This window comes from Thunnus albacares, chromosome 15 (genome assembly GCF_914725855.1).
Source record: "Thunnus albacares chromosome 15, fThuAlb1.1, whole genome shotgun sequence".
Taxonomy (NCBI): domain Eukaryota; kingdom Metazoa; phylum Chordata; class Actinopteri; order Scombriformes; family Scombridae; genus Thunnus; species Thunnus albacares.
Window position 1 is genome coordinate 8,587,025 of NC_058120.1, and position 27,116 is coordinate 8,614,140.

Sequence of the window (27,116 nt, forward strand, 5' to 3'; positions counted from 1 at the left end):
TGAAGTTAAAATCAAATATATGCAGCGCTGTTAAGCTTTGAGACAGCAGGAAGCTCACCGCACAGCTTTTGGCTCATTACCACACAGGACACACTCTGATGATCGTTAGTGTGTCAGAGTTGGTTGCAGGGATGAATAAGCCTCTCTTCTATAAGGAAATTTATGAACAATATGACAAGCTGTGACTATGTAAAAATTTGCCTGCACGACAAAATTAAATGATGAGCTAAAAAGCTGTAGTGAGCCGGGGTAGCAAGGATCACCCACTCCTAAATATACACATCCCTGTCTCAGCAGGTGCTGCTAGATGAGTTGGACTGAGCCTGCAGACGGCAGAATGTCACTTCAAGCACGTCTGGAGAGAGAAGCAGCCAGAATAATCATTATAGCCTGTTCAGCTCTTTCCCAAAAAGGGAGCAATAAGCAGAAGAAGTACCTGTGCTGCATGTTTCATGTTGTCTGTTTGATTGTTTGATCCTGAATAAAAGAAACCCAGACGGCTGTCTACGCTTGGCTTGCTTCCAAAGACTGTCAACGTTTGGAGACGACTGGGAGTCCCTTAATGCCTTGGCAGTGTATAGGAAGGATGTCTAGAGGAATTTAAATCTGCAAAAGTAAGAGTAGGGTTGACACTGAACAGTGGCTGAAGGCACAATGGTAATAAGAGCAACAGGGCATAAATGAACCCCTAAAGATACATCTCAACATAAATCCGCTCTGTTGGGCAAGAACATTTGTATATACAAGTAAGTCACTGACTTTAAAACAATAAAAAAATTGACAAAACTTGAATGAAAACCAAGCCTATCGCCAGACAAGAACACTGATATTGAGAATTCTACAAAACATTAGATATGTTAAATTACAATGTTTTACAGTATCTGCACATGGCAAATAAACAGTGGTTAAAGTAAGATTAAGGTTCGTCCAAACACTTGGTTAAGGTTGGGAAAGGATCGTGGTTATGGTCAATATAAAAGCGATCCTTAATTGCAAGGTTACAGTTAGGGTTAGTGTTGTCGCTTTTTGCAAGAAACAAGGTACTCTTGTCTCTTGCACAAAACTCAGATGTGCTACATGCCCATCCATCACCCTGTCCTGCACAATTCAATTTTACTTTCCACCTTACCAAATAAGACAACATAAGACAACTTACTTCCTGCATTGGCACTGAACATTGACATTGGACATAAATCACAAGGTGCTGAATCGTCCAATATGGACATAATTCATAGGATAATTGGCTGATGAAAACCTATATGTGAAACAGGACTACATAGTGTTGTGTACAACAACAGACCGCTATATCAGTAATAGAAAATAAAAAAATGCAAAAACGTTCTACAGCATATTCAGTGATTTTTGCGCCTGACTGCTCAGATCTGAGTTCTCGGTGAAGCAGCCCACCAAGTGCCACTGGCACTTAGACATAGGGAATTGGGAAACAAGTTCAAAGGGATTGGGAAAGCTTTGGTCTTGACCCAAGAAAACCTGCAAGGGACAAAGCAACACCCCTAGAAAACAGCAGGCTGGTAGTAGAAGTGGTATATTGCGAGACGGATGCGGCACGGTGTGTTAAAATAGATTTGCAAGCACAGACAGAGGACGGACTGGGAAAACTTGGAGAGAGGAGCTTTGTTGTAGAGCTCTGTGTGCCATGGGAAGAGGTATTAAATGACACATGAAAGGAAGACACTTAGATACAGTACACTGAGCTACTGTAGCAGCTGTTGCTGGGAGGCTCTAAAGACAGAGTTTTTGGTAATATGAATTTGCAGCCACAATAATTTCCAGCTGTTTGGTTGATGCTGAGTTTGAGATTCATAGCCAGAAAAGGTTCAAAATCAGAAAAGAGCATGTGCATGGCCTTTTCATCATGCATCATCACACCCAGGCTGATAGAATAAGCAAATGTTAGCAGGAGATAGTCAACTTAGCATACAAATGCATGACCAGAAAATACTAGTATCAACAAATGATATAATCGCAGCAAAATGGCAGAGCAGAGGCAGGTGCTTAAAGGGCTCACAGCTCACGGCATGACAAATAAAGCACGATGAGCACATGTGAGGCATGAAATCCCAACACAAACACAGCCAACAGGGCTGGACTGGACAATAACTGGTGCCTTTGAGCAAGTGAAGCACATTAATTTGATCATATCCCAGCAAATGCTCATGTTAAAGGACATAATGTCAGCTCAGATATAACGACAGACATGTGTGTTTGACATTACAGAAGCCCATAAAAATCCCTTTCTGTCAGAGATGTGTATGTGAATGCTTTTGAAGGGGAAACTGATCAAACCTGAGGTGATGCATTAACAATCAAAGAGAGTCCAAGGTTCACTATTGTCATCGCTTGTCACACTGATGGAGGCTTGTTCAAGGTGAAACCTGTCACAAGTTTGAAGTATTCACATTGTCAGTGTGGACTAAAGGTTTTTAATTTTGCCATTAAAACCTGTGTGGGATGGTCTTTGGCTGCTAATACATTCTGGTAGTCTCCATTTAGATGAGCAACTATTGATTCCTTTCCGCTAAGGACATTACTGGTGCTATAGTGCTCCTGAATCTTTGCTAAAATCTCAGGCCATTTCCATTGATCCTCTCTGAAGTTTGGGGAAAACACAGTAACAGGGGTTAAACCAAATTATTTATTGTTTGGGTAATGTAACATTTAGTAATCTGATAATATCAGATACAGTTAATATATTAATAATAATAAGAATAATTAATAATATTAATAAGACAAATTCCTCTCTTAAAATTTAGCCACCAGGGGAAACTAAAGGATTCTTTGTATCATTTAGAGTCTGAATACTTTATGTCATAATTATTCTAATATTCATTTTGTTTTGTATTATAATTATAAATATCAATTATAAAATAGTATATAATGGCAAGTAATGTACAAAGAGTCCACTTAAAGCTCCCATTCTTGATCATCATAAAGCGTAAGTGCTTTCATCACTTACACTTTCACTGACACTTTCATAAGGAAGGGGTATAATTATACGCACATCACAGAGGTGCAAGGCTGTAAGAAGACAGCAACAATGGAACAATAGCATTTCTTCTACTGCTTTCACCCATTACATGTCAATTGACTGATGAACTGATTTTTATTCTTCTAACGGTTCAAGATGTCTGTGAAGATTCTCAGTCATCCGGGTAATGGTTATCCAAGGATGGTTGAATCGAGGGTAACTGGACTTGGTTGTAGATACTTGAAGATGTTTCGCCTCTCATCCAAGGGGCTTCTTCAGTTCTAACTGACTGAACTAGAATTAGTACTAAAACGAGAAGATCATGTGCCTGGAGGGATAGCTCAGGGCCTATACCATTTTCTATCCATAGTAGGTGGTCTTATGTCATATTTGGTATTTGTTGGCAGCAGGGGAGGCGAAAGGAGCCGGAGGACTCTTGAGGTTGGAGGACACATGTGGGCCAAGGTACAAAAAAAAAAAAGAAGCTTGTGTGCATGGTGTGTGTCATTTATATTGATGAATGTATGTGCATATGGGTGATATGGGTGTCCCTTATCTTTCAGGTGTAGGTAAACTGCTGAGTCTTGACCTGAGCCATGCGTTTGTGGTCTTTCGGATGGACCAGTTTCTATCTTAGTGTGTTGCTAGGTTTGAAAAACACAGAGATGCGGATGCAAACACTGCAAGCTCCTCAGGTCAAGACTTAGCAATTTACCTTCACCTGAAAGATAAGGGACACTCTTTCCAGGACAACAACGTATGTATTTTGGATGGGGAGGACAGATGGTTTGAAAGATTAATGAAGAAGGCTATATCATCGTCAAAGAAGAGAAACTATCTACGACACCACTTATCCCCCACCTGCAATGTTGTGCTTTCATACCTTCCCATTCACATTTCAACCATTCACATCAACTCCAATGACTGACATTTACACTTGGCCTTAGGTGACTCCAATGACTCTGTCAACTGTCATTACAACAGCCAGGAGTAAGAATAAACCAAGTGGTATCAATGGCCTTAATAATGACCCCATAGAGGTTAAATACCTGGGACTCCCCACCAGTTAGTTAGAACTGAAGGAGCCCCTTAATGAGAGGTGAAACATCCTCAAGTATCTACAACCAAGTCCAGTTATCCTTGTCTCTAACAATTCAACTGCTGTCTTACTCTTCAAGTAAAATCTGAAACACTTTCATCTCTTGCTCTTCATCCGACATTTTAACTGCATTAATCGCTCTTAGTGAAGTGAAATTAATTTCAACGCTTACTCTTCATCTGATACTTCAAAACTTTCAGGTCTCAGGTCTTCATCAATGCACGACAACTACGAAAAACTTTTTTTCAGGAATTCCACTTCCACATCTAGCTCAGTTTATTGGCTTCACTTCAACTGACATTAACTGTTTTCAGGGTTTGAACTTAAAGTAAATCTTTGACTTCTTTAATCTCCTATTCTTTGACTGCGGTTTGAAGTCTTCCTTGCAATTTGCCATACACATTAAAATCCTTTCAGGTCTCAGATCAACACCTTCGAACAAAAAAAATCTTTCACTTCAACTTCATCCATAACTTACACTTAAAACTTTTACTCTATTCTTCTATTTAAACTGCCATTTCAGCTTCTTTCAATGTTTGTATTTCAACTACAACTTGAATTGTTTCAGTATTTGAACTATTTCAAATGTTTTAACTGCAAATTTTCAAATGCAAGAACATATTTCCGCTAAGAAACAAAAAATATATAAAATTTTATAAATTAATATAAAATTTCTAGGTTATAGTGATCCAGTCTGTCAGTCAAGTTTTTGGTTTCTGGTAGGTTAAGGAGTAATATTTTTAATGTTTATGTATTGTTAAATTTAATAGGCTGATATTTTTATATACAGTTATTATATTCCCCACAATACTTAAAATTTGTAACCTAGGGGAAACTATTGGTTCCTTATATAAAACACGCTGATGTCCCTAATGCTGTATATTATATTCTAATATTCATTTTGCATTATCTTTGGACCATTATGCATCAATTTATAATTATTATAATCTCTCAGACAGCAAGCGCCTTTGTTCTTGCTCACTTGAACATCTCATGATCTGTTTTTGAGACAGTATTTGAGACAGTCTGTACAGTAGCTGGCAGTGTTGCGGTGTGTTTAGCTGTCTATTCCAAAGTGCTTTTTTTAACTCATTATAATGATTGGCCCATGGCAGCAAGCCACAGTGCAGCTGGGCAAGAGAAAATGAGGTTCTTTGAAGTTCCCTCTTTTGAATGACAACACAGATCGTTGTTGTTGTGCCTTGTTTCAAACCTGGAGCTCGCTTTGAAACCACACAAAGGGATCTGGCTTATTATGGCCCAGTAGGCCGTCCATACTTTGCCCTTCTAAAAAAACTGAGGAGTAATTGGAATTGGCAGGATCAGCCTTTGCTCAACGTGATCATGAGCGTGACAGACTTTACATCTTGGTGATCTTATATGATTCATCTGCATCATTTTTGTTCTGCTTCCCACTCTATTTGTATTTTGTATTCATGTCAGTCTTTTATGTTGTCTAATATATGATATCATGCCCAGCACAGCATGTACTCAGCATGTCTACTCAGTATTTGTGATATTATAGGAGGTTATTCTAAAGGAGAGTGGAGTTAGGTGGCAGAATGAGGGAAGCAAGGATTCATGGAGGGCCCCGGAGGCTGCTCTAAGGGCAGTTTTGCCCCATTTCTCGTGGCCATGTAGGTTAGTGGGGAAAGGACTGATGTTAAACCGATCCTAATGGATGTTGGCGGTGGGCATCAAGCTGCCGGCCTGGGCGGAAACAGGAGCCCGTCTGTCTGTCTAATGTCAGATGAAAAGAGATGGTGTGCTGTCACTACTCTCAATCACGTCTCCCTGAGCAAAAACATTGACTCTAATGAAGTGAACCGCAGATACAAAGACACAGCCACAGACTCCATAACCTCAAAGCTTTTAGCTCAGATCACTGCTCAGTCATCCAATTTAGCTCTTTGTACTTAAAATCCCCAATTAATTGTATTAGCAATTCATGAGGTATTTACTGTTCCAGACACACAACAGATTAATTTGAAAAGACTTACTGAGATGCTATTAAGTGACTTGACTACCTTCATCAAGACAACACTCCTACCTTAAAGCTCAGTTGACAATGATGAGCTGTAATTTATTTATTTGAATTTAAAATGATTAATGAAAACATACTTGAAATACTGTTGAGTGTAATTGCAAGGACTTCATATCCAAGTCAAAATAAAAAAGACAGGTTACCACTTACAAATTACCACTGAACTGAAAATCCCACATACAGAAAATATGCCTGCAAAGAAATTCACTTACACAGTTTAACAAGACTGATGATATGTCTCAAATCTATACTACACAATAATTCAAAGCAGGTTTTGAGTATGACCAACAGATCGACATTGCAGTCCACTGAGCCTCACTGCTAAGTGTTCATATGCAGCCATTTGCAACAGTTAATGGTGAGTAATGCGATAGTTTTTTCATCTTTAAATAACCCATACACTCTCCATTAATGTAATGGGTGAGCTGCAGGAATATATAGCCAGTGCTGTGTCAAATGTAGTGTATGCTGAAGCAAGCTTCTTATAAAGTCATTTTCACACAAGTCAGGGCATTTGCAACTGGTGGATTCACAACTACACAGCTAATTATGTATGAAACTGTGAACTAGAAGGGTTCACATAGTTAATGATTATCATGACAGAAAATATCTCATAATTCTGCATAATTTAGAGCCAGGGCTACTGAAGTTAAGATAAATGACTAGTAATTCTTTTTCACTTGATTGTGAGTGCGAAAAGGCAGCACAGACAGATGGATGATATGACAGCTGAAGTCAACTCTACTCTGTACAGAAAGTCTGCTCGCCAAGTTGAATGATGAGCTGGGATGAAAGTGGAGTCATGCAAATTTAAACTAAAGCCTTTCTACCGTCATTGGGAACGGGGTCAACATTGACAAAAGTGTGTTTCCAAAGAAAATCAGAGAGGCTGAAAATTGGAGGAAAACAGTATAATGCAATCCATACAGACAAAAAGTAAATCCAGGAATTAAGACAGGATGCAGGAAGGTGTTAAGAGTGTATAGAGGGGTCAGTATTCACCATACAAACTGGAGCTATGGATACAGTTTGTGTCCAGCGAACTGATCTTGTATCATTTTGCAAATATAACAAGATATTTGAATATGAGACATTCCTCAAAGACTGCAATTATGTAAAACTGTCTGCAAATTCTTATATTTTATAATGTAAACAGTCAAATTAAAGAGTGTGAATATGTGCAGCTTTAGTGCAAGTAATATTACCAGCATAAGGATTCAAAAACATAGATTTGTAAAGGGAATATAGTTCTACATTTTGGGAGAGAGATTAATTTGCTTTCTTGCTGAGAGTTTAATTGATTGATACCACTCTGCTATCCATTCCATAAAATATGGATCTCGAGTCAGGAGACACTTAGCTTAGCTTAACAGAAAGACTGGAAATAGTTGGAGACAGCTAGCCTAGCTGTGTCCAGCATTTCAAATGCTTTCAAATACTATGTACAAAAATGAAGTGTAAAACTGACAAGTTGGGGTCTTACAGGGGTCTGTGTGACAGACTAGTGTATTTCTTGGCCGGACACAGTGACTTCCTGGAGTCTTGAATTAAACAAATCAGATATAACATGTTAGTAAATGAGCTTTACAGCTGCATGTTGGCAGATTTTTATTTTATTTTTTTTACCTTTGGACAGAACCAGGCTAGCTGTTTCTGTTTTTCTAATCTTTATGCTAAGTTAAGATAACCAGCTGCTGGCTATAGCTTCATATATGAAGTTATAAGAGTGGTATTAAATTTCTCATCTGACTCTGGGTAAGAAAACAAATATGTGTATTTCCCAGTATGTCGGACTACTCCTTTAACAGTTGCTGACTATAAAAATAATATAAGTACAACAAAGACCAAACATTTAAAAAGAAAGACTAACTTAATCATAAATTATTAGCTAGAATCCCACACATTTCGTTGCAATATGGTAAATGACAAATGGCTGCATTTATATAGCGCTTTTATCCAAAGTGCTTTACAATGTTTCTGCTGCTCATTCACCCATTCACATTCACACACACACTCACACACTGATGGCAACAAGCTACCATGCAAGATGATGACACAACCATCAAGAGCAATTTGGGGCTCAGTATCTCACCCAAGGACACTTCAACATGAGGACAGGAGGAATCAGATTGACCTTCTGATTAGTTGACAACCTGCTCTACCTCCTGAGCCACAGCCGCCCCTATGTATAGGTAGAGTTCTAGTTGTACATCTATTTAGCTTAATGATAAAGATCCAACTATGTGAAGATTACAGTTAGCACCTACTCAGGCAGCAGGGAAGTAATAGACCTCCAATAGTGGTGCTTAGAGACACAAGGATATTGTGGTCGACATACATGATTGTTCAAGCCTTGGTCCTGGTGCAAGAAAACCTGCAAGGCATAAAGTAACACCATTACAGTGTGCTAACACTGCCAGTAAGTTGGTTATTGGCTGGGTCTGTTCTGACTTGTGGGTGGTTAGAGAGTTTGATTTTATCTTTGTGGCGGTATACAGTCACAAAGTTCCTGAAAAGGCAAATATAATCTATCTAAAGTATGTGTGTACAATAGGAGGCTGGGAAGTGGTTGTGGTAATATGGTAGGATTCACCACATATAAACAGAAATATACCATTACTCTTAAAGAGAACAAAATTCTAGTCTTACCATTGACCCACGCATTTGAGGTAATTGTTCTCCAATTGTCATTTTTTGAGACCTTTGAAGACATATAAAAAGCTATGAGTTCAACCAGTCTCTCATGCAATGAGATCCAGGAACCTTAAGGTGCTCTTGAAGATGAAAAGAATTATAACAGCAAGGGGAAAAAAATCTTCAGGCACTTTAATGTAGAACACTTTTATGTAGAGCAAGGCGATGACTTACATTAAAATCCTTTTAATCTGGCGTGATTATGGTTAAAAATACAGACCTCTTTCAACCTGGCAGGGTTCTTATCAGGGCAGAGTTAATAAGACACATGAATAACACCTTTTTCCATGTATAGACAATCTATCAGAAGTAAATTCCCACAAGTAAAACTAAATAACATAAAATAATATACCATAATATTAAAAATGGTTGTACACATCTGTTGTGTATCATTTTTGATAATTTTGCTCATATTTTCTTTGTGTAAACAACTGGGAAGTCTTGGATTGTTGGAATCAATCTCTCAGCTCTGTTGCATCAGTAAGGCTGCAATGCTTTTCACAGAGTGCAATCACTTCAGTGGGGTGGCCAGAAGGAACACAATTAGGAGTGGTTGTTGACAGTCAGTGACCTTGAAAACTTCAGCAGGAGCCAACTTTTTTCAGCTGACTAACTTGCTGACCGTCTGCACGTTATCCATGTTTCCTCGGTTGCTGAGCTCTGTAGGAAAAAACGGACTTGCGGTGGCTTCTTGTTCATGTGACTCACAGTTTTACTGAAGGGCACTTGTAATGCAGCAAACATTTTTAGAGGAGGACACAGAAAAGATTGGGAAAAGGTAACCTGTTGGAAGTAGACAAGTATAGCTGGGCAAAAATGTGCAAAGATAGGATAGGAAGACTTTGAAAGTGCCAGGGGTTAGATTCAGTATAAAGCAACCTCTGATGTACTGCTATCATCCAAAACCTGCAGTGGCCAGATGACGACTCCACATGTCCTCTGTATTCTGAGACAGCTCCTATCTGGATACAAAATTAGTCTAGCCTGAGAATGATACAGTCGCCACATGAACTAAGTGTTTATACTTTGGCAATAAGAGTAAAAAATCTTTCAGTTTTAGGATGACAGGTGTTTTGGCTTGTATGTGGAGGAAAGAGCGCCAGTAAAAAATAATTACTACACAATTTAGGGGATCTTAAAGGGAAGCTAAAGCATAAGTGGACATGAGCCAGCAAAGATAAACTGATCTATTGATCTAATGTGGCCCCAACCTCATCAAACTGTTTACCTCAGGGGGGTCATCGTGCAACAGGAAGATACTGTAAAGGAGGTTTATAAAAATGATTAAGCTCACATACAGATTTAGCATGAGAGCGGAGTTGCTGAACAGAAAAGGCTCAGAAGCCTGTAGAAGACAGCTGCTTGGTATTTGTAGCCTCTCCACACTGCTAGTTTTAGTGAGATTTGCAGTCATGGATTGCAACAGCCCACAAGAGGCCTTGGAAGAAATTGTAAATAGCAGCCAGACTGACTTAGGAGAATGGACACCAGCTATGGTCCAAAGTGAAGAAAAGATTCAAAATTTTGACAGGACACCACTGAGAATGTCTTGAATGGTGGCACATCTGAGTAATCATCTACCTTTTTCAACTCTCAGTGTAATTGTGTTTGTTTGCAGCAATTCAGAGACTGAATTGCTCCTGAATTGCTGATGAGCCATTTAGAGCCAGCAGCTTCAGCCATCCCATTAGTGTCTTGCTGAGACCATTAGGAATAATATTGTGAATTAGGTCTAAGCTCAAGTGTGTATACAGTGTGTAGATGAATATATAGTGCTGTAAATAGGTGTGAAGGTATTAGTGGTCCCAGAGTAATTCAATGAAGTTTCTGCAACGGGAGAGGATGACTGGGTAACTGCTATTACACACCCTTTTCTCCACCGCAGTTCCTGACATATTCTGCTCTATGGATGTCAGAAAGTGGGAAATTCTTTTTTTTTTTTGAATAGATGAGCTCATTCTTAAGGAAAAATTGGAATTAAAGGTGTATAAAATTCTTGATATACCTGAAAATGTCTGATATATCTATTCTCAGGGAAAATAATAATTACTTTAACATCTGTCGACACAGTTCTCCCAGTGGATGTCCACGGCCAGGTACTCTGGAGACATGTCATGTAAATGTAATTTACAGTGGTATGATTGAAGGGGAAAGGGGAAAAAAGTAGCTATTAGGTCTGTAAGAGTCAAGTGTGGCGCTATTCATTTAGACCCACAGTACCCTCCTCACAAGAGAAAATGAAAAGGCAAACACAAAGTGTTTTGCCTGCAGATACATTCATTTGTAGACCAGGCTTCATGTAAATGAATTCAAATAACCAATTTCGTGCAGGTGGGCACCTTGAATAAAAATGACATCACTGACTTCTACTGTCCCCCTACCGCGCCTCGTTCGCTAGAGGGCGCTGTGTACCTCAATCAACGGGTGACGTATACTGACGTACTAGGAAGTAGATGACAACAAAAACTGCAGCTGGTTAATGCTAACCACCCGTTCATGTTGTGAGAGTGACAGGAGAAATGCAATGATGATTTTCCAGCAAGATTTGAAAGTCTTCCTCTAGAAACGCGTTGACGTGACGGCTTAGGATCTAAAACACAGAACGGGTGAGTTGTGGCGGTGTCGGCCAACGCTAGTGAGCGATTTAGCATAGCGAGTTAGCATGGTTTTAAAAGCCTGCGTTAGTGTGCCACAAAGTACTGATTTATCTATCAGTGACAGCAAGTTATTTCCTTCCTGTTCGATACAGGTATTGGCATTGCTCTGTGATTGTCAGTTAGCTTATACTATTTATTTAGTTAAATCTGAGGTGTAACGCTGCTCCTGTTTACGTGCTGTTCTTGTTTTTATAAAAATTGTCACGCCAATATCTATTGTAGAAACTGTCAATGTTAACTTGCATTGCTTGTCTGCAGATATACACAGCTAACTGCTTTCACGACAATACAAACATTTAACTATCAGGAGTTGCTGGTCAATTCAGCACAATCATACACACATATATATAAAACCCATCAAACAGCAGTTTAATATAGTGTTAAGCGTTATACATGAGTGTCTGATATGCCTGATCTCCTGCTTCCAGTTTAAACATCTGCCAGGATCGCCGTGAAAGGAAAAAATGAGAAATATTACTGAACTAAAGTGCAGTTTTATTGGATTTGTATACCTAATCCAACAGAATATCACAAGACTAGCCATAATCTATTAGTATTGTGGACTTTGATGTAAACTTCCAGTATTCTAATGAAAATTAGTGAAGCATGAAATTGCCCCATATTAGAACAGTGACTCTCTTATCCCTGCAGGAAACATTCATTTGTTCATTTTAGTTTCATGTTTGTCAAACTAGACATTGGAAGAGGAAGAGAAGCCATTTGAAGTGTCAGCTGACTCGAAGATCATCCCATAAACAAATCACTTTCATTTCCTCTGAAAACCTTATTAGATCCGTTACGATGAGTTATTTCTATTCATATGTCCTGTTCAAGCTGAAAAGCTACACAATTCCAGTATGTAGCTGGTAAGATGAGTAGCTTTATAAACTTTTGGAGATTGAAGATAAGTTCTACTTTTACCAATGGCTAGAAACCTGTTTTTTTTTATAATGGTGTACTTTATTAGAAGCATAAATTGTAGTGTTGTTTTCTGTATTTACAATGCAGATTGAACATCATTCCACTTTTCAGAAGACTGTCACGTTTCCAAGTCACTCCAATGTCTTCCGGCTGTCCGCCTCAGTCACCAGCTGTGGCGAAGTCTGAGGTAGCAGTAGAGGGAGAATGCCCGCTGCTGGCTGCCACCTTTGCCTACTGGGACAACATCCTGGGTCCACGTGTGCGCCACATTTGGGTACCAAAGGGCGACCAGGTGATGTTCCTCAGCGACGGAGAGGTGACCTTTTTGGCCAATCATACACTTAATGGGGAGATTCTGCGCAGCGCCGAGTGTGGCGCGGTGGACGTGAAGTTCTTTGTCCTGGCAGAGAAGGGCGTCATCATCGTGTCTCTCATCTTCGATGGCGAGCTGAAGGGGGACAAGAACACGTGTGCCTTGTCCATCATTCTGCCTCAGACGGAGCTGGCCTTCTACCTGCCTCTACACACCATCTGTGTGGAGAGGCTAAAACACGTTATCCGCAAGGGACGCATCTGGATGCAGAAGGTAACCTTGATACTCCCACTGCTCCCTTGACGTCTCACTCCTAGACGCTCTTCGTATCCACATAGCAGTAGGCAAATTGTTACCCTACCTATTCCTGCTTCCATTCCTGATTTTAAAGGGGTATTAGTAATCCACCTCTGTTTTATTCATTATGGATTGCAACACCGTTGGCAGAATAATAAAGTTACAGTCTCCCAACGTAGAAGAGTAAGTTAGCTAATTAGCTGTGAGAGCTCCTGCAGAGAAAGCTAGTGAGCAGGTTATAATAGGGGTAGACAAAATGACATGAACACATAGTGAGAAAAGGCTTCAACTTTTAATTAACTCCGTCAATACTGATCAGTCATATAAGGTTGAATCAGTGTGTGCCCTGTTTATCAATCTCATATGTTTTACATATATTCATCACATTCCTGTTGGTTTGCTTTACCTTGTGACCGGTGTTTCTCTTGTCAGTGTGTTCTTCTTGACAAGAGTAATTATATTATTAGGTTAATCATAACCATTGATAATTGATTAATGAGGTTTTAGTAGTTTGTTTTTTTAAAAAATTTTGCCTGGTGCACCTATTTTGGCATCCTTAGTGCTCTGTTTGGGCAGCTTTAAAACTGTTGATATCAGAGCACTGATTTTGCCGGCTAACAGCTAACAAGTAACACTAACCGGCCCTAGCGCTGACTTGAACTGTAGTGCTTTTTGCAAGCAACCAGAAAATATCTGTAGCAATGAGTGCTGAAAACTGGCGTTGAATGTATGCTCAGTCTTTTAATCTCGTTTAATTATTCTTTGATCCCACATCGTTTGATTTGAAACACAGTTTTGTCTGATTTGGTGTGTATTTAATTTAGGAAAAGTTTTTATATGTCTGCTTGTGTTTAACAATTCCCATATGAATATTTTAGCTTCTTTTTAGTAAATGAAATAAGGTTTTTGTAGAAAAATATATAGGCTATTTATCAAAGTAAGGTGTTGAAAAAGTGTTTGGTGTCCTAAAATCTGATATCTTTTAAGCAATAGATTAGAGATCACAGTCAAAGCCAGAATTCTTATTATTATTTCACTGGTTTTAGTATTTCTTCAGTGCTTTTAGTTCACTATTTCCTCTTTGCTTGATTTTTAGGGCTACAACATCATCTCAGTGCTGAGTTTGGAGATTGTCCCTATCATGGAGCTGTTGGCCTCCATGAAGACACACAGTGTACCAGAGGATATAGATGTGAGCAGCACACACACACACACACACACACACACACACACACACACACACATCATCTCATCCTCTCATATTTTAATAATGAACAGTATTGGCAAAGAAGTAGAAAACCGTAATTCGGTTTTCTACTAATTAGGTGCACGAAATATTTAGGATTGATTTTGTTTAGAGCTGCAACTAACGATAATTTTCCCGATTAATCATTTGGTGTACCTCATCATTCTGTAGCACAAGGTGACATCATCAGATGTCTTGTTTCGTTCAAATAACAGTTCAAAACCCCAAAATATTCAGCTCACTGTAATGTACATAACCTATGTGTGTTTCACTGACTGCATGACTAATGTAACAAGAAAAGAAAAATATTAACATTAACAATTAATTAAACAATTGAATTAATTGAGTAAAGTTGCTGTTTTACTTCGCGTTCAATCAGCTAATGGATTAACTGACTTGCAGCTCTATCGATAAATAATTTTCCATTAAGTCTACTAGAAGGCAGAGTTAATAATTTATCATCTAAACATCATGGTGGCAGTGATTGGCTGAAAAGAACCGGATAGAATTTTAGAATATAATATGTAAAATTTTAAACAAAGCCTTTGTCTCCAACTTTGCTAAATCTCAGTTGTTTCACTGTTTCAGTTGTTCAAATGGCCTCTATTTCCAAGAGGTTTAAATTATCCATGTTCTCTGCCTAGTTTACCTCCCAGTGCGATTAAACACATTTGTTCCCTCTAATATGCAAATGCAACAAAAAAAAAACGGAGCATGAAGAAGCTCCCCAGAACCCTTCTTGTGTTTCCTGCTCTGTTGCACGATGGTGTATCTTATTGCATCTTATTTTCATCGCAGTATCTGCAAGTGTGCCCATCATCACTTCTGTATCTTTGTCAAGACCAATTTTAAAAATGACTCATTTGTTTCGCTCCTGCTGAGTAGATAAAAGACACGGTGCTAAATGATGATGACATCGGGGACAGCTGCCACGAGGATTTCCTCCACAAGTAAGTACTCTGGTACAGGCGAACGGAGACGGATGATGAACAATGCCCATTTAACACCCATCAACCTTCCAATGATGAGTAATGGCTCTCCACTTAGCTGAAGTTTCCTCCAGAGAGAGGACCAAAGCTAAATTGCTGTTAGTGTCGAGAGTTTGGAAAGTTCATTTCGGCAATGAAGCTCCCAGTTGCTCAGACTTGAACAGGATTAGTTCAGCATCCTGTGGAGATGATAAAGCATCTGTGAACTGGAATTTATTTACTTGATGGTAAAGAATATTTATAGCTGATTTAACAGACCAGCTGTATATTATTTAAAATCACGTGAGATTTTTTTGTGACCAGTCAAATGACGGTTTAACATTCAAAAAGCCAAAAAACGATCAAACTCCATAAGGATTGGAGTAAATTTACGGATTATGTGTAAAGCCTCCTAAATGTCCTCAGGACACAGTTCCTCTGTCTCAATCATTACTCCTACAAGCTGTCAGTATTAATTACAGTAATGCTAATGAAGCTAGTTGGCTCTAATTTGCATCTTTGTCTCTGTGGTTCAGGGCCATCAGCTCTCATCTCCAGACTTGCGGCTGTTCAATAGTGGTCGGAAGCAACCCGGAGAAAGTAAACAAGGTAAATTTACCGGATTAGTGGCTACACACAGACAAATTTGTAATGCATCTGCATAATTTAAAATGTTTACAAGTGTGCTGCGCTGTTGTTTTAAGTTTAATGAGCCACGCATGCACTTTTTTCAGTGTCTGCTACTGCTTGCGTTAGTATTTCGAATGCCCCCCTGCGCTCGGGAGCACAGTTACAGTTGCGGCTGTCTCCGAAAAGATAGAAGTGATATGAGAAAGCATATAAATGACTTAAAATGAGCAGAAATCTGAATGAAATGACAGAGGCTACACATTGTAACTGAGAAGGAAAAATATGATATTGCATTGCACACCATGTATTGTTTGTTCAAAAGATCAATATTACAGTAGGAAGCAGCTACAAACAATGAATATCTTACAGCCTTAATTCAGTTTGTTTTGGGCTTGAGGACTGAATTGAGCCACAATTCAATCAAGACTTTTATTTGTATCTAACAACTAGCCTCAAGGCTAATGCTAGATGATGGTCTTCGACCAAAATTTAGCTTCTTGAACAAACTTTGTGCTGACAGTGTGCAAGAATTCACCACTTTTTTTATATAACAACCAACAAAATCAAGATAAAAAAAAAAAAAAAACATTTTCAGCCTATGTTTTAAAAATGGAAACCTAATACAGCATTGTTGCTTAAATAGTTGCAGTTATGTTGAGTTTTATCCATTGTGCTCAAAAATACTCCCAAACCTGTTTTTCCTTCACCTGAATCAATTACATAAACACTGTGCAGATAATCAAAAACTGGATTTTGAAGGCTTCTCCAGTTTAAGAGTTAAACTGTCACTCTGTTTATAGATAAATCCTTTTTTTTTTTTTCTTTATACAGATTGTCCGCACACTCTGCCTCTTCCTCACCCCTGCTGAGAGGAAATGCTCTCGCCTCTGCAAGGCTGACGCTTCCTTCAAATACGACACAGGCCTGTTTGTTCAGGGTCTGCTCAAGGTAACCACCTCTCATTATACACTGTGATTTGAATTAGAGCCTGGTTATCGTTCTGTTTCGCCTGCTTGTTTGATGTCGCCCGGTCTCGTTCTGCTCTGACCTCATTTCTAACATGAAATGGTTACGATGAGATATTTGTCATTACCATATTGCTTACGTTTCATATCTTATCTCATACGTGTAGCTTTATTTGCTGTCTTTATATTGTTGTTATTCTTAACCACACAGCTGCAATATGCAAATCAAGACATTAACATATACAGTATGTAAATATGTGCTCTATTCTTTTTAACTCAAATAACCAGAACATACATTAACTCAACATGAACAGAATGAGAACAGCAGCTTGTTAGTTCAGTCGTAAAGAGTCAGTAATGTACACACTGGCTGTTTTGTGGAGCTTCTAGTTTTCGACAGCGCCTGCAGGATCCTCTTATATATTTCCAACTTAAAGCGCAGAAATAAAAGAGACTGGCCCAGGGAGAAACAACAAGGAGACGAGACAAAACTCACTGCTTGCAAAAAGGGAAATTATTTTTGTCAGCTTCTTTTGCCATATATATGTTTACATATCAGCATCAGAAGTTCTAATATATCTCACAACTTGTAAGCAATGGACTCCCTGTTGTTGTTATTTTAGTGTACATAATGCCATTTGCTTTTTTTTAACAGGGATAGAAGAAGTTTTGTTTTGTACACACTAAGCAGAACGAAATGAACATGCCCTTACACATCACAACAATATATTTTCAATATGGGCGCCCCCCCCCCCCTTTTTTTTTCATTCTCAGGACTCCACAGGCAGTTTCGTCCTGCCCTTCCGCCAGGTTCTCTACTCGCCTTACCCGACCACGCACATCGACGTCGACATCAACACGGTCAAGCAGATGCCGCCGTGCCACGAACACACGTACAACCAGCGCCGCTACATGCGGTCTGAGCTAAGCACGCTCTGGAAGACAGACAGCGAGGAGGACATACCGCCTGACACGGTCATTCACACTGATGAAACCTTCACACCTGACCTGTAAGCCACGTATTTATCTGCTGTTACACAAACATATTCTAATATCTTACTTTTATTTTCTTATATATTACAGAAAATTTCCCAATGCCAATATCATAACCACCTTGCCTTTCTTCTTAGGAATATATTTCAAGACGTCATGCATAAAGACACTTTGGTGAAGTCATTTATAGATGAGGTAAGAATATAGCAACACTCCTTGCCATATTATTCTTTATTGTTTGCATAAAAACGGGAAAAAAAACATCCCTAATCAAAGACAAATATGAATACATCAATAAAAGAAAAGCTATAACCATAAAAGGAGGAAGAACCATATTCAGTATACTATGAAACAACAATGAAATGACAATCATCCAAAATAAAAATACCCAGAAACAAGAATATATCAGTAATTATGAAATCATAACTAATTGTACTTTGAGCCAAATACTATGTTGCAACACATTGTACAGCATAAATTACCAAACCACAATATTACTCTGATAATTGTTTAAATTAATCATGTTCCAGGTTTTGGAGGCCAGTTTTTCAATCATCTTTCTTGGATGGCTCACAGTGATATGATGTCAGTTAGGAAAATGAAAATTGCTAAAAATGAACTCTCTAACATGCTCCTTTCATACCTGCTGTGTTCTGTGGGAGGTGTGTAGCTGGTTTCTAGTCAAGTCATGCCTGAAAATGATACCCAAGATAAAACAGTTACAGTTCTTGATCCGTTTTGATCACAGTTGTAAACCTGGTCTCTTCTGGAAGTTAAATGTTTTGAGTTCATAAAAAAAAAAAAAAAAAGACAAAGTTCACCAAATTTATTCTACAAATTTACAGAAGCAACAACATGATGAAAAAAATCTTGCCTACGGTCTTTACTTTACTGTTCTGTTTGTATGCATTCCTGTTACGAAATGTTGTTGCAGTGATATTATGTTCTTAAATGGTTTACACAGAGAGCATCATGACGCTTTCTGCTTTCAAACGACGTATAAATTGTTAATTCCAAGTGCCGATTCTTTCAGCTGTTTTTACTGCTTGTTAAGGGCACTGCAAAATCAAGAATATGAAATCATCAAGTAGAAGTGAATCTGGTGTTTCTAAGACAAACCTGTTTGTATGTTTTTTTAACACAGTGTAGTGTTGTGAAGTCGAAAGTGGCAAATTCATAAGTCATATTTCATTTGAAGCACCTTGCTATTGAACACAGACCAGGACTTGTACCTGGCTACTGCAAACATTTGAATGACGTGCTCCCATCGCACTGATGAAGTCTGTAGATCCCATAGATACAAAGCAGCAGGATTCATTCCCAAGGGTAACAACCCATCCTCCGTTCCCATGAAAGTGCTCCCAGAGTTGCGGTTACAAGTTTTTTTTCATGACAACAGCAATATGTTTCTTCCTCAAGGTTAGCACAAAAGAGAAAGGTGGGGGGGGGGGGGGCAGAGGGGGGTGTATTATTCCAACCTTTTCCAGCAGAGTCGTAGCCTGGACTACTAATTGACATCCTGTGTCGTACCCAGGTGTTCATGCTGAAGCCGGGTCTGTCCCTGCGGAGCACTTACCTGGCCCAGTTCCTGCTGCTGCTCCACAGGAAGGCCCTCACGCTGCTCAAATACATCGAGGACGAAACGTAAGAGCTGTCAATAATAAGACTTTAATTCAAATAACGGCTTTCTGTGTGGCAACAGTCTTCCACACTCATACACCCAGCATCACAGAGAGAGTCGAAAAATCAAATTACCAGAGCTGCTAATTCACTTTCAGGCTGTTTTAAAATACTTTTTTCTTCTTTGCCTTCTGCTATTGCTTCTGCTTTGACTTTGCATTTTAGTCACTGACCTTGCTTTGATAGCGACATCACCACCAATCACCACTACTATCCCCCCACCCCCAAACCACCACCACCACCACCACTACCACCACCACCACTACAGGACACAAACACCATGAAATCTGTGACCTAATGTAACACACTTTTTTTTTTTTTTTTAAAGTTGTAGAAGACATGTCTCATCTCAGTGTTTTTCTGCATTTTGTCATGTCTCCAGGGTTTTGGTGTATATGGGTGAGGGAGTGAGCTAGCTCAGAAGGACAAATTACAACACGCTGAATGATAGGGAACTGACAACACCAACTCCACTTGAGAAACATCTGTTAGTCCTTGGAGAGGACCCTGCTGAATCAAATCTCAAAAGCCGCTAGGTAGATGGACAGCGGGGTTGCAGGAGAGGAACACACAGGTGCAGGGTGAGCGCACACTCTGAGTTCCAAACAAAAACATGTTTTTTTTTGAACGCAGAGAGGACGTACAGTCACCTGTGATGTCTGTGCACTTGCTAGAAACGTATGGGAATACAGACCAGTCACTCTGATTCAGCTGACTGCTGGCGTAAAGCAGACGCTTTTATCAAGATGAACAGCTGTGTGTCAAGAAACACACAGAGCGCGATATATGGTCAGTAAACCATTGCAGGAATAAAATGCAGGTTAGACGTAGTGCAACGAACGCAGGAACCATTCTGCTGAACAGTTAAAAGACCTCATATGTTCAGATGAGTCATCCTTCACCCTGTTCTGAACGAGTATGACTGTGACGCATTTCACAAGAACTCTTTAGGTCTGAGTGCTTTTTTTTCCCAAAGGACAAGTTATTTGGTTTTGGGCAGAATTTTTATGGTGGATTATGTTCACTGTACTGCTCATGACCAAAACAGTGTGAGCAAACAGTAGTGCTGCCAGCTTCATTCATATGCACAAACTCAGTAAGTCAGTGAAATCATCTGCAGTAGTGTTTGGATGAAGTCTGCTGATATCTGTTCCTGCTTTACATTATGAATTATAGACATTATACATTCTTACAGTAGAGAGGTATTCTGCCCTAATGGGACAAGAATGTTTTTGTCTTTATTAAACCATGTACATAAGAATGTCTAACTTGTTCCTTCGTACATTACAGCAGTGACAAAATAGACTCAGGGAAAACACCTCTTTCTAATTTTGTGGAGTATCTTTCCGTCCGTCAGCGCTGCTGAGCAGGTAGCAGCTACTACATATTTTTATAGTAATCTTAACAGCAAGCAGCAATCTATCGTCATGATCTGCCTTTCCGTTTCTCTGCGACACCAAAAATAGCAGTCCTGTTCTCACACTCAAAGGTTGTGACATGCTTTATCTTATTGCTAAATATCTCACACAATCAGAGGGGAAGTTTAAAGCTCTCTGCAGCTTAGACATTTGAATAATTTCAATATTCCCCTAACATCTCTGTCCTTCAGAAGGGACAGACCTCTTCATGTATATGTATGTGGTGAGAAGAACAAAAATCTGTCCTTCAGTTTACAACCAGCTAAATGGATTTGCAAAGACTACTTTGTGGTTTTTTTGGGGTTTTTTTTGCATCAGTGCTGTTGCAGACCTTATCTACTTAGTGTATCAGGCTTTACATGCACAGGAAACGGAAAGTGTGAAATGGTGAACTAATAATGAATACAAGTTACACAGTTCAAACAAGAGCAAAGGACTGTATAAATGTAGCACCCCCGTGGCACCACTGAAGCTATGCAAAGCAGAATTAGGCTTGTAAAATTAATAATATTGATAACTGATTAAACGGTAGTCATTTATCAAGCAAGGATGCTGAACATTTGCTCGTTCTGGCTTTTCAAATATGAGGATTGGATACTTTTCCCTGTTTTATGTCTTTGTAAGATTCATACATTTGGTTTTAGACTGTCGGTCAGACAAAACAATCAATAAACAAGAAGAAACTGGTACCCTAGTAACAGTTTCTTCTTATTCATTGCTGTATAGTTGCATATATAGTAGTATATAACAAAATGTGAAAATCAGGCTCCCAATTATGGTTTATGTGAGTGATTGGTGTTGGGAGAAACTGAGAAGAGGCAGCTGGTGCACAAGGTGATGAATCCTCAGCATCCTCCCAGAATGACAGTATGCCTATGGGTGTGAAAGGCATCAGCGGTTGGTGAATAATGTGTTGAAAATGATGTAAAGCACGTGCCACAGCCTTTTCAGTCACCACAGCTCAACTTCTTAGAGACTAGCGATGCCAGAGATGATGTTGTCCCTCCTCCTCATCATCAAAACTCTAAGGGCGTTTTCACACCTGCCTTGTTTAGTTTGGTTGAATCGAAGCCTGGAGCGTTTACCCCCTCGGTGAGGTTCGTTTGGGCAGGTGTGAACGCACTTAGTGATGCGCGGATCGGCTCTGATGTCATCCGAATCCACATGTACGCATAAATCATCCACCCACCACCCACCTGAACAAATTATTTTCTCCGATTTAGAGACCTACACCTGCATGGACATTTCACTCCACCTCTACTAGTCCCTGCAGGCTATATTGCCTTTTAAATTATGTTGAGAAGCACAAACTTTAACGATTTACTTTGAAGATTAGAGAGGCTGCTTTCAGTGATTGTAAATGTTTCCATACACGCAGTAATGTCACTGCTGCAAATATCCTGGGACATTTAAGCAGCAAAACTATAAAATATAGTTATAAACTTGACAGGACAGAGGAAACTCTCCAGGGGAAACAGAATTAAGCTTTTAGCTTCTGAAATATTTTTTTTAGACAGCTCTGATGGAGCTCAGGATTTATCAGAAGGACAGCTGCTTTACTCCAAACAATTTCACTGTATGAACCTGGAACTGTATATGACCTTTTGGATGTGGAGAATAACAAAGAACATTAATTAACATTAGATCCTGACTGATCCTGTCAGCGTGTCTGGAGATTTAAATCAGTAAAGTTACGCCACTGGGCCTCATGCAAAAACGCGCACAGCGTCTCTTAATGGGGCGACGCGCTTATCTCTTGTGCTGTGGTGGGATAATGAAGTTTAAAATATGTTTACATTTTAAAGAATGTAATTAATATTTTCATCATTAATGATTTATTATTTCACCCACTCGTAACCCATCCGCTATTAATCAGAATGTTCATTTTTATAACCCAGTCCATCCGATCTGTGGATGAACTGCGGTGCCCGTGGATATAACTATGATCCACGCATCACTAGCACACAGCGATCGAGTGCAGACCAACTGGACCGAGATCTTGTTGAAGTGGTGGTCTTGGTCCTGGTATGGTCAGGTTGTATTATGAACATGGTCCAACCTAGATTTGATGCAACTGCAGGAAGCATTGCATATTCTTTGGATTAAACCAGCTCCTGTAGCCAGCTGCACTGTGCATTATACTCCCTTCTCTTCAGCCCACTGAGGGCAGCACGTCTTCACACTCATCGTTTTCTAGACGTTACCTTGAAGTGCGTTCAAATGTGCCATTCTGCTCACATATCGTGGCTTGGTATATCGCCCAAACGATGACCGCAATTATGAAGAAATATCAATTCTGCTGATGATCCATTTTGGATAACTATCCCCGAAGAAAAACAACCTTTCTCCCCCTGCCAACCCCACGAGATTTCTGACCACGGATTGACAGCTCCCTCGTGGTTTTTGTTGATACATTTTAGTTCACTTGAAATTTTGCAGTGTGAAATCAAACCAAACCAAAGGGAAAACGCAACAAAGTAGCAACTCATCCACTGATTCGGACCAAAGCAAAGTATTGGTCTGAAAATGCCCTGAATTATGGTTTTCTGATCACCATTTTATCACTGACAAGAAATTCTCCTTCCTCTGCTCAGCCCTCAGGCACAGAAATGAGACTGAATGCCACGTTGCAAGGTGACCTGGTGGCTTTTGATGGCCCCACACCAGACTTTGCATTAATGAGTCTTTCATTTAGGCAGTTAACAGAACATTCATTTAACAATAATACATGTTAGAAAAACCAGCACTGTAGCTTTACACTACTAAACGCATCGAATTACCCACCTCTCCGGGGAGCTTTTCAGTTCCTTGTAAAAAGAAGAACTAGAAATAATTGTATCTCTAGTCACGCTCTCATCCCATCAGGGTTACAGTAACCACCTCCTGGCTCGGCTCCATAAGCACCTTCTTAAGCCCTTTCAATTCATCTGAGGCGCTGCGGTCCTCCATTGTCTTCAGCTTACCCAAATTTTTTCATCCCACCCTCCCTGTGGCGACCTGGTCATCGCTCCATCTGGGCTTGACTCATCTCCTTCTGTGCTCCCCAGTAGTGAAATGACCTTCCCACTCCCTGTTGATTCCTCTAGTTCTACATGAACATGCTTTTATTTTGTTTATAGGAGACATTTGAACTCTTTATCAAATGCTTCTCTATTGTACATAAGCATTTCAGCATCCAGGAATATTTGTAACCTCTGGTCCTGTAACTAGTATTCACTATCAATGTCCTGGTACACTTGCTCTGAGGCGTTTAATGTAGATGTTCTATTTTAAAGACCTTTTTAAGGCCATTTCAACTCTAAAGCGAATGCATCTTGACACTGCATAATAGAAACTGGATGGCACAGCACTACATCAGACACCGGAGTTACTGAAAGTGGTTGAATAGTTGCATCAGTAAATGTAAACAAGTCTGTGTGCAGAAAAATGCTTCTGACACATACAAGAAAGTTGGCTTAATCTAATTTTTTTTTTTATCCCGTTTTTTGAAACTCAACTTTTATTTTGTGTCACCATATCAAGTTTTAAAGCTGCACTAATCAATATTTTTTATAGTAAAACTTAATGAAATGTGTAATGTGAAAGGAGTCACTCATATTGCCAAATGCAGTCTCCATTTAAAACTTTCATGTGTCTAGGAACAGTTGTTATTGGACACTGATATTTATTTATAAGTTTACTTTTAAGTTCAGATAGAAGACATTTCTTTAAATTATGCAGTATATGCTTATACATATTTGACAATTAAGAAGGAAAGTAAATACAGAAAAACAGTTTGGTGCATTCTGCCATACAACCAACACATCAGACATGCTAAAATATCATATGCAATCATTTACTAATTCATGTAAATTATGATATAGAATAGGCCTTCAACTAACTAACTAACTGTTGTCATTATTGATTAATCCACTGACTGTTGTCTGATCTAATCAATTGGCCTATAAAATCAGAAGAATGCCTGTCACAGGGCGATGTCATCAAATTTCTTCTTTTGATGTTTATTGTCATATAAGACAAAGAAAAGCAGCAAATACTCGTTCTTATATAACTGATTTTTCTGACTAAACGTTGCAGGAAATGTCACCATGATTTTGCACATATTGCTCTTATTGAATTTTTTCTCCTGATACATAAAAGGGTTTCAAAGATGTTATTTAGAATTTCATTTGTTCCTGAACTCAGGAAATGTCTGAACATATCTCACTCCCGAGACAACACTAACCACACAAACAAAACCATTATTTGTGTTTGCGTACGAAGGCATTAAAGCGGTCTTGGTTATGGTGTTGCTACAGTAACAGCCCGAGGTCTAAGGGCATGCTATTTTACAGGTGCTTTGACAAGATTGTTTATGCTCAGTTGCCGTCCTGTAGCAGCATACATAATTCATCGTGGCATGGCATTCCTGTGCACAGCTGCAACCCAACTAGATGTTAATGCAAAGCCTCTGACCCTGGGTATTGTCGGTTGTTAACAGTAACACCACGGTGTCTCCCCTCCTGCTTTCACAGGCAAAAAGGGAAGAAGCCATTTCGATCCTTGCGTAATTTAAAGACAGACCTGGATCTGACGGTGGAAGGAGACCTGAACATTGTAATGGCCTTCGCTGAGAAGCTGAGGGCAGGACTGCACTCGTTCGTGTTCGGGAAGCCGTTCTACACCAGCATGCAGGAGCGAGACGTGTTAATGAGCTTCTGACTCTGTTCTGCACTATGTCACGGAAGGAAACAGACATTTATGTTGTGTTGTTTTTGGTTTGTTTTATCGTTACATGAATGTATGCACCAGTGTACTCTTCATACAAGACTACCATTATTAGCCTGAGCATTTGTTTCTGCTTGGCTGAAATGAAAAGAACATTTTGCCTTTTTTTGTGTGTGTGTCTTTATCAATACAAGGCATGATTTCAAAGACTGATTGTCACTGCTGTTATGAGCCATCAGAATTAAAGTTTTGATATATTGCCTTGATCAACTGTAAGTATGATATGATTTTAATGTTTTTAGAAGACTTGAATTATTTTATGCCTTCTGTTCATAGAGGGTCTGTACTCATTTATGGTGTTAAAATTGGCTGAGGTGCCCACCTGGATGTTTGCAATTTAATTTAAATTTCTATTTATTATAACGTGTTATTAGTTTCTTCACTGCCCGTGTTATACAACGATCTCAGTTGGCCTTTTGAATCTTTTGAACTTGTGGATTAACCTTTTCAAAAATTCAATTAAGGAACGTGTGTGCTGAACGTGAATGTTGCACTACGCTGCAACTAAAAGGTTGTGAGTAGTCATAAAGCACGGAGATTTCATTAAAGGAAAAAGGACAAAAGCACTGTAAATGAAATCTTATCACAATCCCTCCTGACAAAGCAGACCTGTGTTTGTAGCTGACAGTGAGTGTCATTAAATGCATTTACCCAGCTGTGCGTAAAATGGATTTGCACAGATTTTTTTTTTTTTTTTTTTTTTCCTTCCTCCCACAGCAATGATGCAGCTATTTGTCGTTAGGATAATCCAGCTTTACAGCAAACATAACTTTTCCGTGGTGTTAAAGTCAAGTCATTTAGTTTATTTGCTTTGAGAATTGTGGCCAAAAATACTATTTGTTTTGACATTGTAATATGTGGAGTTGATGAGTTTGTGCTATATGTACATTTTTACTGTTTACAGACAGTTTGATTGAATATAGAACAATGCATCAAATGACAGGCGTGTTCTCTTTTCTACATTTATCCACTGTGCTCCCTTTCTTTTCTACTTTATTGCTTACTTTGTTTTAACAGAGGATTTTGTCTAATTTACATCAACTTGTGCATATTGGGCAAAGAACAATAAAGAGTAATAACCAGCTTAGTATATCATCTTTTACACTTTATTGTTATGTGCTTTGGAATTGATAAAAATGTCACTCATGAATTAAAGTAAGCTGAATAACAATGAAGTAAGGATTGATTTTGGAGAAAATGATGATGTGAAAGCTTCTCAGAGTGCAAGATCCAAAGCAGAAGAGCCCTGATGATAAAGATTTAATGACCTCCAGATATTAAGCTAAGCCCTGACTCAAAATACAGGACTCACAAGTCAAACGGGGACTTAATGTGTTCAATAATAGATGAATGAGTAAGACATTGTGAAATGAATAATGATATGACTAAATACAGACAAAATTTATAGTCTGACCATGAAAGTTTAGAGTGTATT

The 27,116-nt window shown here is 39.1% G+C and overlaps 1 protein-coding gene across 3 annotated transcripts; it reads left to right on the forward strand.

Moving 5' to 3' along the window:
- Nucleotides 1-11,248: 11,248 nt before the first annotated feature.
- On the forward strand, nucleotides 11,249-26,768 carry c9orf72 (C9orf72-SMCR8 complex subunit). Of its 3 annotated transcripts, XR_006407490.1 has the most exons (11): nucleotides 11,249-11,432; nucleotides 12,492-12,990; nucleotides 14,111-14,206; nucleotides 15,146-15,210; nucleotides 15,765-15,837; nucleotides 16,690-16,806; nucleotides 17,598-17,833; nucleotides 17,954-18,011; nucleotides 19,351-19,460; nucleotides 19,879-20,077; nucleotides 25,429-25,516. XR_006407490.1 is itself a non-coding variant. In XM_044375682.1 (10 exons), the coding sequence occupies exons 2-10, from the start codon at nucleotides 12,544-12,546 to the stop codon at nucleotides 25,613-25,615; spliced, it is 1,389 nt and encodes a 462-aa protein (XP_044231617.1). In that variant the 5' UTR covers nucleotides 11,250-11,432; nucleotides 12,492-12,543; the 3' UTR covers nucleotides 25,616-26,768. The 3 variants fall into 3 exon arrangements, 2 of the variants coding, with proteins under 2 accessions (XP_044231617.1, XP_044231618.1); XM_044375682.1 differs by lacking the exon at nucleotides 19,879-20,077 and having other exon boundaries at nucleotides 11,250-11,432; nucleotides 25,429-26,768; XM_044375683.1 differs by lacking the exon at nucleotides 19,879-20,077 and having other exon boundaries at nucleotides 11,250-11,432; nucleotides 12,516-12,990; nucleotides 25,429-26,768.
- Nucleotides 26,769-27,116: the final 348 nt, after the last annotated feature.

Bases quoted from the DNA above. Each gene is read 5' to 3' on its own strand.
- c9orf72 (XM_044375682.1), top strand. From the start codon at position 12,544: ATGTCTTCCGGCTGTCCGCCTCAGTCACCAGCTGTGGCGAAGTCTGAG. The intron at 14,207-15,145 runs GTGAGCAGCACA...CCTGCTGAGTAG, and splicing joins GTGTACCAGAGGATATAGAT to ATAAAAGACACGGTGCTAAA. The intron at 18,012-19,350 runs GTAAGAATATAG...TGTCGTACCCAG, and splicing joins TGAAGTCATTTATAGATGAG to GTGTTCATGCTGAAGCCGGG.